This window comes from Gorilla gorilla, chromosome 9 (genome assembly GCF_029281585.2).
Source record: "Gorilla gorilla gorilla isolate KB3781 chromosome 9, NHGRI_mGorGor1-v2.1_pri, whole genome shotgun sequence".
Lineage (NCBI taxonomy): Eukaryota > Metazoa > Chordata > Mammalia > Primates > Hominidae > Gorilla > Gorilla gorilla.
The window spans coordinates 104,288,768-104,305,655 of NC_073233.2; the positions used below are offsets into that span (position 1 = coordinate 104,288,768).

At 35.3% G+C, this 16,888-nt stretch overlaps 2 protein-coding genes across 13 annotated transcripts in view; one reads left to right on the forward strand and one right to left on the reverse strand.

The window, feature by feature from the left end:
- CCDC82 (coiled-coil domain containing 82) overlaps nucleotides 1–12,933 on the reverse strand; it is a 37,137-nt gene extending 24,204 nt beyond the window's left edge. For 2 of the 12 annotated variants that reach the window (XR_010129181.1, XM_055356558.2), the window contains exons 1-3: nucleotides 10,511–12,333; nucleotides 7,009–7,739; nucleotides 6,316–6,520 (exon numbers count right to left, since the gene is read on the reverse strand). Coding sequence is in view for 11 of the 12 variants with exons in the window: in XM_055356558.2 (XP_055212533.2) it covers nucleotides 6,316–6,520; nucleotides 7,009–7,725 (922 nt within the window). In the remaining variant the exon portion in view is untranslated. Of the gene's footprint in view, nucleotides 1–6,315; nucleotides 6,521–7,008; nucleotides 7,740–8,917; nucleotides 9,002–10,510 lie in introns of all 12 variants that reach the window. The other 10 variants (XM_055356559.2, XM_055356561.2, XM_063693477.1 and 7 more) reach the window with 10 other exon arrangements.
- Nucleotides 12,934–12,953: 20 nt separating this feature from the next.
- On the forward strand, nucleotides 12,954–16,542 carry JRKL (JRK like). Its single transcript, XM_019035730.4, has 2 exons — nucleotides 12,954–13,055; nucleotides 13,465–16,542. Exon 2 carries the CDS (start codon nucleotides 13,632–13,634, stop codon nucleotides 15,204–15,206), a length of 1,575 nt encoding a protein of 524 aa, XP_018891275.1. The 5' UTR covers nucleotides 12,954–13,055; nucleotides 13,465–13,631; the 3' UTR covers nucleotides 15,207–16,542.
- Nucleotides 16,543–16,888: the final 346 nt, after the last annotated feature.

Here is a 16,888-nt window from a genome sequence, read left to right on the forward strand (position 1 = left end):
CCTGGGACACTACAGAGCTGGAGATGGACACTGTTAAAGGATTCCTAGACACTATCTCTGCTTTCTCCCACAACCCCCAGGAGGATGTGGTCTTGCTAGTGGTAAATTTATTTCAAGAACCAAGAGAATGTTTACAAATATTCGCTTAGGTAAAAGCATGTAGATTTTTGATGTACTTTCTTCTGGAATGGAGATATCAGCCTAGTGTATGAGGCAGAGGCAGAACAAGAAACTGATTTCTTTTTCTACTTTAACATATCTCCCCTATCTTCACCGCTGTAGGGCAAAAAGAATGTGATGCAAGCCATGAAAAGATATGCTACATCTACTCCTGCTTTTAAAGTATTTATATCCCTTCTCTTAACTTCTGTATCCTTTGTTAAGTCAGAAACTTTTAGCTTATATGTGTGTACATAATACACACACACACACACACACACATATTATGTTCAAATAATGTCTTTTCTTTTTCAATAGTTATATTTCTTTTGTTTTCATGTCTTATTGCATTTTTCAAAACATCTAGAACAAAGTCAGTAGAAAATATTTTTGTCATGTTCCTCATTTTAAGTATGCTGTTGTCTCTTGGTTTAAAATACTGTCATGTAAAGGACGTATGTTCCTATTACTAATTTTTTAACAACTGCTTTTCTTAAAAGCCAGGTATGGACATTGAATGTTACCAATGTTTCTCCTAGAATCTCAATAAATTATATGACTTTTTCTCTATTGATATATTAATGTAATATATTAATGACTTCTAATATTAAGCCATTTTTATAGTTCTAAAAAGAATGATTAGGGATCTTTTTCTTTATTCTTGTAATTACATAAACAGTTCATACATCTGTTTGCAAAACTATTTTCATCAATTTATTAGCAATGTGGGCCTCTTTAATCTGCATAAATGTGTTACGCATTATGAAAATACCTCAAGAATACTTTCTTCTATAATAACCTTGAATTCATATCTTATGTTTTCCCATCCAAAAATATGGTATGATTTTTAGTACATTCAAATTTTCTTTTACATATCTAACTAAAGTTATACAATTTTCTTCCTTTACATTTCCATTTGTTCTGTATTTCTGCCACTCCCTCCCCCAAATTTGTGAAATAGGGTCTTCGTTTGTAGTCCTTTATTATCTTCTGCTTTATAACTATTTTTTGATTCTCTACCCTAGAACTTCTCAACTATCTCCTGTCATTCATGAGATTTTCTGTACTGTTAATTCTGCTATCTACTGCTTTCCATAGACTTTATTTCTGACTTTACATTTTAAAATTTTTGGCAATTCTTATTTTAGCTAGCTCCCTTTCACCTCAAATTGTTATCTCCTTATAACTTCTTTTTCATAGACTGCATAGCAAATGCTTTATAGCATTTTCTTGTTTCTTTTAATGAAACACTTTTCACAGTTATTTTCTTCCTCTGAGTCTACCTTTACCTTATACTGCAATAAATTTCACAGGTACTTTTTACTTATCCTAGAACAAGGGAAAGTTCTAAGATTTAATATTTAACATAAATGGTTCTGAGTCCGTTCTTAGGCCCACTCTTTATTGTGTTAATAGAATGATTTTCTTTAATTAGTAGATAGAGACTAAGTGGATGTTCACTTAGTCTAATTTCCAGTGTTCTAGCAAGGCACTAGTAGACCGAAATGTATTCTACTCTTATCTCTACTACTTGATTCTGTCACTCTGAATATATAATAGAGTACTGGATAAATAATATTTAGTATCCACAAATCTGAAGATTTTTCCTCTTTACCTGCATACAATATTTTTAGTGTGTGAACTATGTAAATGTGGCATGCAATGGACCACTGCTATTTTGTCCCTCTACTCCCTACCATATCTTTTCCAAGAATTGTAGTTTCAGAATAAATATAAAGAGACACTAATCGGGATTGATAATAAAAGAAAGACTATGACTGTAGCAAGAGGGAAACTACCCTGTGGTGCATCTCTCAGAGCCAAATGGCAGATAGGAAATTACAAAATGTCTTCCTGTAGGTAAGAATTGCTCACTTCAAAAAGGCAAGTACATGGACTACTGATTCCGATTGTCAACTGAAATACTGAATTTAGAGTTAGGAGATTTTCTCCCAAATTCTCATATGTTGAATATGATTCGTTGGTAGGAGAATGAATCTGGGAATACTAGCCTAATTACAACTTAACCCAAGTCGTAGAGTGGTGTTCATTATTCATCACATAGGTTACTGTTTTAATGAGAAAATGTAGTTTGATTTTCAAATGCAATTTTTAGAACATAATTCCCTGGCAAATTGAAAACTGTCTATATTAAATTTTATTTATTATATTTAGATATGGTATAAAATTGCTAAATATTAAAAATATCAACTCAATCATAAATTATCACTCTAGAACATGTGAATTTTTTTCTCTAATGTTTGAAAAAATCTGATGTCCAATATTTCTCTGAGTCTTGAACTGTAACATTCAGGAGTCTTTAGCCAATATGCTTATCTTAATCATCTGTAGGAACTTAACAATGAGTTCCTATAATGTGTCACGAACTCTAATTGGTACTAGAAATATAGAAAAGGGAAGCTGGTTAACTATTTAGGTTTTGTTTTTGTTTTTTGGAAGCAGGGGCACCCACATGGCTTGTTTTATTGAGCTTTACTACTTTATATACCATAAAATTCACTCTTTTTGGTGTACAATTCTATGGCCAATGCATAAAATTACATAACCAACACCAAAACAGTTCTATCACCACCCAAAACTCCTTCATATTACCTCTTAATCATTCAGTTTTGTTCCTATTGAGCCTGAGATGTCTGAAAGTCTGATAACAATCTTCAATAAGATAAAAACAAATTAGGCTTTATGTTCAGGAAAAATCTTGGCTAGAGATAAATGTTTGGGAATTTCTGCTTAACGACTGGACTGAAGTAATGGGAAAGAGACTGCCCAAACCCGCAAGCAAAATGAAGATAGTTGAGCATGGAACCCCTGGAAACATCAAAATTTACACGGTAAATAGTAATAGAGGAAAGGAATATTACAAACGGAAATGCAAGAAAAGTAGGGTACCACAGAAAGTAGAAGAGCATTCTGAAAGTGAGAGTGGTCAATGGTAGTAAAGTACATGACAATACCTGGTTAATATAAGAACTAAAGGTATTTTGGCAATTAGGAGGGTATCAATAACTTCAGTAAGAACAATTTCACTGGACTGACACAAGCAAGAGCCTGAATACAGTGCTTTGTAGAGTTACTGGGAAATGGGAACAAAAAGATAAAATTTAAAATAGTAGCTAATGGAACATGCCAACTCAAAGGAGGAAAGGCATGAACTTGGTTACAAGTTGAGGAAAAAGAGTTTGTAGGGATAAAATCATTGAAAATAAAGAGAACTGAGTAGATAATAGAGCCGAATGAGAAGCTGTAATTAAGAATACACAAGATAAAATATGTTGCATAAAAACATATACATCTTCCTGAGGTAGAGATGCTCAGTATTAACAGGAAGCCTCAGTATTTAAAGGAAACCTCCTCATATTTACCTAAATGAGTTGAAAACTTATGTCCATAGAAAAACCTGCACATGAATGTTTATAGCAGCTTTATTCACAATTGCCAAAACTTGTAAGCAACCAAGATGTCTTTCAATAGGTGAATGGATGAACAAAACTGTGGTACATCCATACAATGAAAAATATTCAGCGATAAAAAGAAATGCACTATTAAGCCACATTTAGACATGGAGGAAACCTAAGTGCATATTATTAAGTGAAAGAAGACAATCTGAAAAGTTATATGCTGTGTGATTCCAACTGTATGACAGTTTGGCAAAAGCAAAACTATGGAGAGGGTAAAAACATCAGTGATTCAGAGGAGGGAGGAAAGGAGAATGAATTAGAGCACAGGGCATTTTGAGGACAATGAAACTACTCTGTATGATAGTGTAATGGTAGATACATGTCATTACACACTTGTCAAAACCCATAAAAGGCACTAAAAAATGAGCCCTGTTGTGAAGTATGAACTACAGTTAATAACCGTAACAGAGGTACCAAACTAATAAAAGAGGTTAATAATAGGGGAAACTGTGTATGTGAGGAGGTATATTTGAACTCTGTACATTCCATTCAATATTTCTGTAACTCCAAAAGTGCCCTTAAAAAAAACAACTAAAAGGTATAGAGAAGTTGAAGTTCCCATATGCTAGCCTTTTATTTCCATTAATTGGCAGGAGTTGATATGAGTGGGCATCTCTCAGCAAATGTTCCATCACATTCTAGATAACCCAAAATAGGATATCTCCTAATTGAGTATCCCTGTAATTTAAATGTCCAGGTGGCAAGTGAACCAGTGCCTACTGATATAAGGAAAACAGTCATTAACTTGCAGTGTAGAGATAACTGTAACTGGCATCTCTATAACTGCCAAATTTCTTGAAATTTGATTCATATCTCAAAATCCACTATTTTATTATAAATCATGAGATATAAATCAAGTCATGTCATGCTTTATTTTAGTCAATATGGCCTTTTCTGAAATATTTGGAAAGAATGCACTCAAAGAAAAAAAATAAAAGTATATCCATCCAACACCTTGTTCCTACCAGAGCTGTAAAACATCATAAAAACAATCTTTGAAATTTTGTAGAATTATAGGAATCATAATAATAATTTAAACATATCCTACATTTTCAGGTTCCATGATTTATATTTTCATGTAAGTAACGTCCTATCTCTGATAGGTTTCACTGTTTGAGAGAAGCTTCAAGAAGTCTGATAAAACCAATGGTTCTCAAAGTGTTTGTCCGCAGACCCCTGATAGTGCCCAAGTCCATTTAAGGAAATCTGTGATTTCAAGTAATAACAATATTATTTATTTGCTTTTTTCACTGTGTTGACATTTTCATTGATGATGTAAAAGCAGTGATGGGTAAGGCAGCTGGCCCCTTAACTTGAATCATGGCAGTAGCATCAAACTACTAGTAATCATTACTGTCATTACCACTATGCACTCACAGTAAAAAAGCCACTTTCACTTAAGAATGTCCTCGTTGAAGCAGTAAAACTATTAACTGTATTAAATCTTGAATCTGAAGTACACATCTTTGTAGTACTCTATAGGATGAAATGGAAAGTGCATAAAAAGTACTTATACTGCATACCAAAGTACAATGGTTGTTTTGAGGGAAAAACACCTGTGCAACTGTGTGTGCCGGGGGAAAGCCTCATTTTTCATGAAATACCATTTTTATTTGAAAGAAAGAGTGACAAGCTCTGGTTATTCAGACTTGGGAATCTGTCAGACTTTTCTCAAAAAAGAACAAAGTAAGCCTGTCAGTTCAAAAAGAACAATTCAGTGTTTTGTCGCCAATGAAAACAATCAAGTTTTAAAGCAGAAATTAGAATTTTGAAAAACTTGTATGTGCTATTCTGAGCCTGACGGCTTCTCAATACCTGAGAAATATTCTCATGGGATTGGTGGTGATATTAATGAATATAATTAAAAATATATATATAATGAAATATGTCAATATTTTGGAGGATCTGTATCATCCAGTGAACCAGTATTTTCCAAATGACTGATGCATTTTATCACAAATCATGCATGGGGAAATTATCTATTTAAACTGCACGACAGACCAATGGTTGTAATGCAAGTACTAAAAGTTCATTTATGTGGTTTTGAATTCCATATTATCTTTAAGAAAACAGTATCATTTGTCAAATTTTGGCATAGTATCAAATGAGAATATCAACAATTATTTTTAAAATACTATTAAAATACTCCTTCCTTTTCCAGCTACCTGTGTGAGGCAAAATTGTTTTCATACACTTCAACCAAAACAACATGTCACAACAGACTGAACGTAAAAGCAGATATAAGAATCTAGCTGGCTTCTATAAGCTAGACATTAAAGATTTACAAGAATGTAAAACAATGCCATTTATCACATTTTGGGGAAAAATATAGTTACTTTTCATAAAATTGTTATTTACATTAATGTAATAAATTTACTAAGGATTATTTTAAATGAATTAATAAATATATTTTAAATTTCTGAGTTTTGATTTCTACAATGGTAAATATTGACAGGCATAACTCGTTGAAGTAAAGGCGTGTTGGGGTTAATAATTTTAAAAAATGTAAATGGTTCCTGAGACCACTGGAATAAACTATTAAACTGACAAGGTTATCTGAAAATGAAACCACAGTTTCTAGTCAATGATTTAGAACATGATATTAAAAGGCTAATTTGATACTTGATAAAATATCATAAGAACAATTCATGAAACATTTTCTTAATATTGAACTTACAAAGAGAATTCTGTTTTACTAATTTCAGTTGTGATGTAGTCAATTTTTCTCCTTGTTGGTTTTTATTCTCTTCATCACCCTCCTCATCTTGCACTACAAAGTCATCGATAATATAATCATCTCCATCTTCATCAGATTCATAATTATCCTCTTCTTCCTCCTCATCAACTTCATCACTGCTTGGGCAAGATTCCTTTTCAGAGTCCTAATTAAATTAAAATAAATGCTTCAGTAAATGGTGCTATTAAAACGGTAAGCATCGATATAAAATTAAAAGATTAAATCTGATAGCAAAAAAAGATCCATAGTAATTAACTTCATATTTTAAAGTTAAAAATAAATAATTTTGTCATATTAAATGCTGAACTTTTGAAATTATTAAGAAGAATATACCTTGGTTAAGTGATGTAAAAATGTTTAAAATGGACATTAGAATTATAAGAAGTTAAAAACAAGAAAGATCATATAAAATAACAAATAGTCTTTCAATTTTAAAAAAGGATGGACTGAGGCTCATGATAAAACAGTATATTACGTACAATAGTGTAATCAAACATGTTCAAGAATACTTGATTAAAAAATAAATTCTAGAATTATTGAGAAACGGAACGGACTCAGCACTTTTTTATAAAAATTAAATACTTTAAGAAAAAAACTGAAAAACAATAACAAATCCAACAAAATATAACACACCTCAAAATCTCTACCACTATTGCGTCTCTGACGAGATCTTTGTTTTGAGAGTTCTTTGAGCTTCTGAAGTTTTTCTCGCTTTCGTGCAGCTAACGTTTCTTCAGGAGTCTTTTGCTCCATTTCCACTGAAGAACCTTCATCTTCAACCACTCTACGGGGACGTTTAACACCTACTTTTCTAACTAGGATATCGCTGTCATCACTCTCATCACTGTCACACATCACAGAGGATAGCCTTTTTCTTTTTCCTCGCTTGATGTCTTCTTCTTCTAAATCATCCTCTATTATTTGTCCAGTTTGTTTGTTGAGATCATTATCCTCTTGACTTAAATGTTTTTCCTGATCTTGTAAGTCAATATTCCTATGTTTGATTTTGTTCGTTTCTTCTTCATATGTTGAACTGTTGCCAGAGTTAATGAGACACTTACTGTCATTTCCTTCACTTTGAATTTTACTTAAGTTGAGCTCTCTTTCACTTCCTGGTGTTTTATTACAATCAGATCCCTTGTTACTATCAAGCTCTTCATCATTTTCAAAACTTTCATCACTATCAAGCTCTTCATCACTATCAAATTCTTCACTATCAAGCTCTTCATCACTATCAAGTAATTGTGAGATACTACTTCTTTTAGTTCGCCTCCAATCAACTCGAGATTTCTGCTCAGGCACGTGACTCTTAGAATTTCTCCTTGTTTCATGTCTTCTAACATGTATCATTTTCACTTACGCTTCTATAAAATAAAGTTGTTAGGAATATAACAGTGATAACCAGATTAGAGCAATGAATGCATTTATGGTACAAATTATATTTATTTGGCTTTATTTAATGGTCCACAAACACAAAATCACATGAAATATCTGAGTGAAGATGGCAGAACATTAATTTAACAAATAATTTACTGAATGCCCATGAAATAATTATATGAACATCTACTCTGAATTATGTTGTATGTTGTGCTGCAAGGGATACATAGAAAAATCATGGTGCTGTCCTTCAGAAGATTATTATCTATATGTAGAACTAAAATATCTAAAATATATAATAATTAAGAAAATTTCAAGGTAATATTTAGTATCAAATGAATAACATAAATAACTGCAAGAGAAGTGGAAAGATGCAGGGAGATCAGTAAGGCAAGTGCTTCACTTTATCTTGAACAGATGTGATCTGATAGCATTCTGAAGGATTCATTGTATTTGAACAGAAAGAACGAAAGAAAAAGGGATGTCAGGCAAGTAATATGGTAAGGGCAAACTCTGGCTTTAAGAAAGAAGATGGTATGTTCAGTAAATAAGCGTGGCTTAAAAATGTATAAAAAAGAGTTTTATGCTGGAAAAAAGGAGAAAAGAATAGAAAACTGAATGGGATTACCAGGATGACTCACCCTGTAGGCAAAGGATTCTGAATAGAGAAATGATATAAAGTATAAAAGATCAATTTAGACGAAGAAAGTTATAAAGTAACAAATGACATAAAGAAGACAGCAGTGAAAAATTGAGAGATAATATACCCACTAAGATTGTAGCCTCTTTATACCTTAGTAAAATGGGAGTGGCTTTCCCCTCAAAGTTAAAGACACAATATAACCAATAGAAAACTTAACTAACAATCCAATAATGTAGTTAAGTGAATAAAACAAGTAAGTTCCACGGCAAAGCAGAGCATAGTATTGGGAAGGAAAACAAAAGCTGTCAGTTTATCATTTAGAAAAGAATGAATTCCATTAAAATTATCACAAGTATATATTAAAAGAACAATTAGTGACAGGTAAGATAACTAGAAAAAATAACATATGTAGTTCTGTGGTTGTTAGGGAATAGAAATATGACAATGTAATGAGACTGACCTCAAACTACATGTGTTAGAGGTATATATTGAACTGACAGCTATCCCCACCAAAGAAATCACCTTATGAGGCTGATTATTCCAATATTTCCACCACAGCACAGAATATTCCTGGAGTCTTTCTATAAACCACACACTATAAAAAATCTAAAAATATGAAAATAATCACACTTCATTTTTTATCCCAAACAGTGACTTTAACACCCACTTCATTCACTTGTCTCGGTTATAAGGACCTGTTAGCAGCTTGCAGAAATGAAATCCAACTTAAGAAGATGAGAATTAACTACCATTAAAAATATTCAAAAAATGTGCTGTGAATTCTGAAGGTAATTACAAAAATTCAATGCCAAAAATTTTTTGAGCAATGGGAATCTTACTGGACTATGTTTCCAGCTTTCCAAGAGGATTACTTTTTTCCTATAGATTGTGGAAGAGAGGATACAGCTCATTTAATTGTACAAATTCTGGTATGTTTATACGGCAATAAGACTTTCTGTCTTATGGTTAACACCTCACGTAAAATCAGAACGGGGGCTGCCAAAATTATACAGCAGAAATTATGGCGTGTAGGATGAAATATAACTTTTATTTTTTTAAGAGATAGGTCTTGTCCTGTTGTCCAGGCTGGAGTGCAGTGGCATGATCATAGATTACTGCAGCCTTGAACTCCTGGGGCTCAAGCGATATGTTTCGATTTTTAAATTTTTTGTAGAGATGGAGGTCTCACTATGTCCTGATCTCCTGACCTCAAGTGATCCTCCCACCTTGGCCTCAGTGCTGGGATTACAGGCATGAGCCATTGCCCAAAGTATAACCTTATGTCAGTAATTGCTATAAAATATAATCAGCATTGTAATAGCAATCTAACAAATTCTGGTCAACAGGGCAGTCTGCTATTTGAAATTACCCTTGGGTTGCATCTTACAAAAGGCTTATATTAAAATCAGCAAAGATGAAAATTGTGTGTAGTCAAAATTACCCTTTAAAAAAATCTCTATATTAAAGTATGGTTTTGTGTACACTATACTGCGTTACAATACGTCCACCCAGTTTCTCCTCCAGGTTTTAAGCAGCTTACTGTTTCTTTGGTTAAGCACCACACGAACTAGGCATCTTACATTTTTAAGCCGTATAGTACAAAAAAGTATTTGTAAACACATAAATTTGCGTAAGCTAAGTGTGCATATGTGCACGTGTAGTATATCACACTGTAATAACAAAGCATGGCTTTCTAATAAACCTGTTTGAATTGGGAGAAATAATGAAAAAACATTTATGAAAACAATGACAAATATGGTTGCAGTAGATACACTAAAGCAAATATGGACAGTAAAGAACATTAAAGTTAACGATGATTTTTATTAGTACCCAAAAGCAAATTCATATACACTAGATGATTATCTTACAAAACTATAACATGCCCAGAATGTCAGTTATTTATCATGAAACAGGTGATTCCTATGACAATGGTGGAAATGATTAAGAATCACACTATTAAAAACTTATGACTGCACAGTTAAGCCATAAAAGAAACTTTAAGTTTTTAGTGCATTTTCACATTGATTTTTAAATCCTGACAATGATCCTAGAAGGAAGATATCTATTTTTATGTGTAAATATCAAAGCCAAGGACATAGAGTTTAAATGACTTACCGAAGATCACGCAGCTTGTTAGTGACAGAGCAGGGATTAGAAACCGGGTCTCTTGATTCCCCGTCCAGTGCCACACAATGACGGCTGCCAATATCACATTTGTACAAGATAGTAAAAATTAAGCCTTTAAAAATCATTATTTTTATCTCTCATTCATGCTGTATTTTAGTTTCAGAAAAATAACGATTAAAATGGTTTAGAGTTTACAAATATGCTTTTTTAAAAAATTATGTAACCGAATTTCACTGCACATGAGTTAGGCCAGAAACTTCTGTAAATTATTATCCACCAGGCAAGAAAAGAGTATTTGCAGACTTCCCTCTATCATCTTATTAATAACACCAATTGCAAAATTTAAAGGAGTCCCCAGTGAGCCCAAAAGTAAAATTTCAAAGAAAGGCAGTCTCTGATGAAAAACATATTTTGGAAAACTGCAGAATTTGAATGCCTGAGGCAGCATCTTTTATTTAAACAAAATAAATCAGGTTTCATTGGACCAACTGCCAAATTGCCAGGGTCTCTCATATTTCGAAATGACCATTTATATCAGTAAGGTAAAAAATTCTGTTACTGAAAAGGAAAGACAATTTGAATATGTTTGGCTCTTCTTTTTAAATTGTAGGTAGCTTTACTATATTAGCTGGGAAGGGAAGAATGATAACGGAGGGAAAAGGTGAGTGAACCTCGGAAGAGAAATGTGAAGGAAAGCTAGTTTGATGGGTAAGATACCTCTTGGTCTTCAGAATCTACTCAAAAGAGAATCCATGCAAATGAATGTTACTTCTGTATATGTTGAATATACACTTAATTTCCTGAAATGAGAATTTTATCGAGCTTCTGTAATGATACCTTACCTTTAAGCAAAGAGAAAAACAGACTCCAAACAGAAAGCATTAAATAAGTGAATGAAGATGATCAATACTATCACATCTTTGTGTTTCATGGTTAATATAAGATGCACATACATAGCTATGTTATCTGCCAAAGAATATATATTAAAGACAATAATCCATATTGCTTGTGTTCTTTCTCTAACACAGTACCTCTATAGCTAAAAGTACTTTGATGATGCCACTTGACTTTCTCATCAGAAGAAATATAGTTCCTTCTAAACTTTGAGGTCAATTCACACTCAAGAAAAGATTCATTCTAGAAATCACCTACTTGCTGTGTAAACAATGCAGGTGGTAGATAACACTTTACAGATTTGAAAGGCAGTGGAACCCCAGGTCATTATTTGAAATTCTACCGGGAGGGATCCATTCTTGGGTGTAAAACATCACTCCTCTTCGATGTTTTCTTTTATATGGCAGTTTGGAGAGCAAAGATTAATAAGCCGAAAAATAATTATTGAATATCTACCAAAATGCAAGGACCTGCTAGGAACTGTGCTGCCACCATTTCAAATAAACATGGTCTCTGCTTCCAAGGAGCTCACAATCTGATGAAATTACTAGGGACACCAAAAACAAGCCAGCATAATACACGATTTGAGGGCTACAGTGTATGATTAAGATCAAGTTCTTATCACACTGCTATGAATAAATTTATCATAGTTCTTCTATTGGCAGGAAAACAAGACAGAACATGACAAAAATAGGATATAAGAAAATAAACATAACGAGAGGAAAGCCTATTTCCCCACTTCGAATCACAGTCCAACAGTCCACAATTTCGCAAAGTGGATCCTGCCAGCATGGTATCCGGGATAACTATATTATTCATTAAAATCCGTTAACAATGAAGGTTAATGCAGCAGGAATGAGTGGTAGACAGAGGAATAGATCCTCTCAGGAATTAACACCCGGAAGGGTGACTTTCATGATTACAAACCTCTTTGGCGGGACGCAGGAACCCAGCGCCCGCTAGCCCACTAGTCCGTCACTCTGCCTCCAGGAGGGAGGGGCACAGTAGCTAGGAAACCGGACCCTCAGGCCAAGCTTCGCGATGACGCGCGCAGGACGACAGAAACCCCCAGACCCCAAAAGAGCTCTGCACCGAGAAAACAATTACAAGGGTCTGGAAAGGCCAGAAACCCGAGAAATCACCAACCAAGCTCCCTACATCAGTTCCAAGCACCTCCCCAAGGCGGAAATAACGGGCACCGCGCCCACTGCAGCTCAACTGAGGAGGAGGGCTAGAGGCGCAAAGGGCTGAGGGGCGTTCTCCGGCTCACCCAAAGAGCGCCCGCGGGAATTTTTCTCTTAGTCCGCGAGGAGGCACGGCTTCCCCCGCCCCTCTCATAAACCATTAGCACCGGGAGCGCGAGCGAGTCCCAGCCGGGAGACAGCCCCGCACCGCCCTCGCGCTCTCACCTTTCAAAGCGCCTCCGCCTCTGCCTCCGCCTCCGCCCCCGCCCCGGCAACCAGCTCATGACAAGCGATGCTCCTCCCCCCCTTCCGGGGACCAAGGGAAGTCCCGCCTCTGGGTGGGGCGAGGGGTGGGGCCAGGCGGCGGGAGGGATCATCTTCCGGGAGCGTGGCTAGGGGCGGAGCGATTGCCGCGCGATAGTCAGGGAGCTGTGCGGGTCCTGGTTGCAAGAGAGGTGGGGAGAGGGGCCTGGCGGGTTTTGAGGGACTGGGAGGACTGTCCCGGCTAAAGCTGGCGCGGGAAACTGGGGCTACGCGGCGGGAGGGCCCTGCTGCTGGGGAGGGAATCTAATATATCCGTTCCCCTGAGGAAGGGTGCCAGTCCTTGACTCCTAGGCTCTTCGGCTCTCTGCCGTAACTTTGGGGTGTGGCAGGGGTTAGTGACGCGCGGTTACCCGGGATCTGGACGTGCAGGAGGTTCGTGGCCACAATGGGGGTATAGTCTTTCTCACGGCTGCTGGGGTAATAAAACACATGCTTTTAATCCGGATTATCCGCGGTGACATGGGGCCTCCGCTACTGCCCGTATAAGTTAAAGAAAGGCCTGTTCTCTCAAACTTCCTCCTCTTTCACCTTCTTCTGCAGTCTATTTGCCAGCCAACCCCAGCCCGGGAGGGGATCAGGGCCACCAGGTTGCTGGTAAGGATGAAAGACTGAGTGTGTTAAGACTGTTAAAGTGAGCCTGTGTAAGAGAAGGAAGGATTTTGTGGATTGCTACATTGTGAGTGTGGGGTGAGTCCCAGAACCTCGCTATGTCGGGGAAACGGAAGCGTGTGGTGTTGACTATTAAAGATAAGCTTGATATAATAAAGAAACTTGAAGACGGAGGTTCTTCCAAACAACTGGCAGTGATTTATGGAATTGGTGAAACAACAGTTCGGGATATAAGAAAAAATAAGGAAAAGATTATAACTTATGCAAGCAGTTCTGATTCCACAAGTCTTTTGGCCAAGAGGAAATCTATGAAGCCATCCATGTATGAGGAGTTGGACAGGGCAATGCTGGAATGGTTCAACCAGCAAAGAGCAAAAGGGAATCCCATATCTGGACCAATTTGTGCAAAAAGGGCAGAGTTCTTCTTTTATGCTTTGGGAATGGATGGTGATTTTAACCCCTCTGCCGGTTGGCTAACTCGTTTTAAGCAGCGGCACAGCATTAGAGAGATTAACATTAGAAATGAAAGATTAAATGGAGATGAGACTGCGGTGGAAGATTTTTGTAATAACTTTCGAGATTTTATTGAACGAGAGAATTTACAGCCTGAACAAATCTACAATGCAGATGAAACTGGACTCTTTTGGAAGTGCTTGCCTTCTAGGATTTCAGTAATCAAAGGTAAATGCACTGTCCCTGGGCACAAATCAATTGAAGAAAGAGTCACAATCATGTGTTGTGCCAATGCAACAGGTTTACACAAACTTAAACTTTGTGTTGTGGGGAAAGCAAAGAAACCTCGCTCCTTTAAATCAACGGACACCTTAAACCTGCCAGTCTCTTATTTCAGCCAAAAAGGTGCATGGATGGATCTTTCCATTTTCCGACAATGGTTTGATAAAATTTTTGTGCCGCAAGTTCGAGAGTATTTAAGATCTAAAGGCTTGCAGGAAAAGGCTGTGCTCTTGTTGGATAATTCACCAACACATCCAAATGAAAATGTCCTAAGGTCAGATGATGGCCAAATATTTGCTAAATATTTACCACCTAATGTGGCCTCATTGATTCAGCCTTCAGATCAGGGAGTCATAGCAACGATGAAGAGAAATTATCGTGCAGGTCTTCTCCAGAACAACTTGGAAGAAGGTAATGACCTGAAATCATTCTGGAAGAAGCTGACTCTGTTGGATGCACTTTATGAAATAGCAATGGCATGGAACTTAGTAAAACCAGTTACCATTAGCAGAGCATGGAAGAAGATTCTTCCTATGGTAGAGGAGAAAGAGAGCCTGGACTTTGATGTTGAAGATATTTCTGTGGCTACTGTGGCTACCATTTTACAACACACCAAAGGATTGGAAAATGTGACTACTGAGAACCTTGAAAAATGGCTTGAAGTAGACAGTACTGAACCAGGCTATGAAGTGTTAACTGATAGCGAAATCATCAGAAGAGCACAAGGCCAGGCAGATGAATCCAGTGAAAATGAGGAGGAGGAAATAGAACTAATTCCAGAAAAACATATTAATCATGCAGCTGCTCTCCAGTGGACTGAAAATTTATTGGATTATCTAGAACAACAAGGTGATATGATTCTACCTGATAGACTGGTAATACGTAAACTTCGAGCCACCATCAGAAATAAACAGAAGATGACAAAGTCAAGTCAATAATGTCATTTCAATTTTATTGTTCTGCTCATTGTGTTTGTGACAAACTCTTTGCAATATGGCTTAATTTTCTTTGTGTTCTGAATTCTCAGACTTGGTCCTGTGAAATACAGGCACAAAATGTATCTGAAGTGGTTTGAGGATTGTGTGTTTTCATCATCTGTGTCTTTTGTCCTTTTATTTGTACAGATAATCAGAAGATGATACTGAATAGATATAAATTACATGTACACATGTATTCACTTTTTAGAATCTGCAATTATACCTTCTGTAACAGTGGCATTCCCTAAATTTTCTAGTGAAAGTTAGAGATAACTGAACAGACTGAAGCACTTTTCTGAAATCTTTTGGTTGATTTATGAAGGCTGCCATAGTTATCTTTTCTTGTGTTAACCATCTTAAATGATGTTTTGTATATTTTAATAGACTGATAGGATGAGAAAGATTTATTAGATTTCAGGATGATTTATAATAATTCAAAAATGAAATTCAATAATGGGGAAATAATTATGAATTATAGAAATTATTTAGAAATCATGCCTCCGTTCTCTTACATTTGTGTGGGTTGCAAGAGGGGGAGATTATTCTGGAAATGAAGTAAATATGGGAAGTTATTGCCAAATGAGAGAGAAACTATGGGAAAGCTGATCTATAAAGAGGCATTCTGATCAATTCATTTGTAGGAAACTGGGAAATAAAAACCTGGGGAACTTTAGGTTATTTATACAAAGGGAATAAATAGGCTGATTTTAATTTGGTAAGTTGATCTTTTTATTATGAATTTGGTAATAGTATAGGTTTATTATTTATTCATCTAATTTTATAGTACAGGTTTTGTAATGTTACATGTGATGATATGAGCTCCCACCTTATATGGGGGAACATCTTGGGAATTTGAGATTTAATAATTTTTTTTTTTTTTAGTGTTTTTACTGCATACTCACAAATGTTGTCTATAATTTGAAAAATATTGTCATATCTGGCCCTTTGATGAGAAAAGGAAATTACAATAATAAAGTTTTATGATTTTAAATAAGTCATATGTTTGTATCCTGTTTTATGAAGAAAGCAGAGATAATTACTGAAAGTGCCAGACACTAATGAATATTATTGTTTATTATTTTAATACATATAAAAGGGGTTAATCTGCTAAAATGTAATCTAAATCAGAATTTTGATAAATTTTTTTTGTAAACTAAGTATGTTTATTCAAGACATTGAAACTACTTTGCACATATGAATATTAATGTAACTTGTAATTTAAAAGTAAAGTGTTTCCATGCTATTTCATGTTTTGGCCAAAAATTTTTAAAAAATAAATTACAGTTGTTCTCTATTAGTCATTTTTTAAAGGTTTTTTTTTGTTTAAATACCTAACATTTTATAGTGCTTTCTGTAGAATACTAAAACTTCAAAAGTATTTTTAGTTTTCCATAATTTCTCTTATTTTCATGATAGGTGTATGTCTACATTTTTCAGAAGATGTGTGATGAAAGTGTTTAAAAATAGTGTTTATTGCATGAATTTCCTCAGTGTAGAGTGTGAAAAACCGTCAGAAGTTAACATACATATTGAATCAGATAATGACACGTTCTGCTATAAAGTAAGCTGTACATAAAATAATTTTTCTAAAATGAAAATATGTGCTACAAATCTTGGAATTTCTGTCTGGATTTGCACAGTTT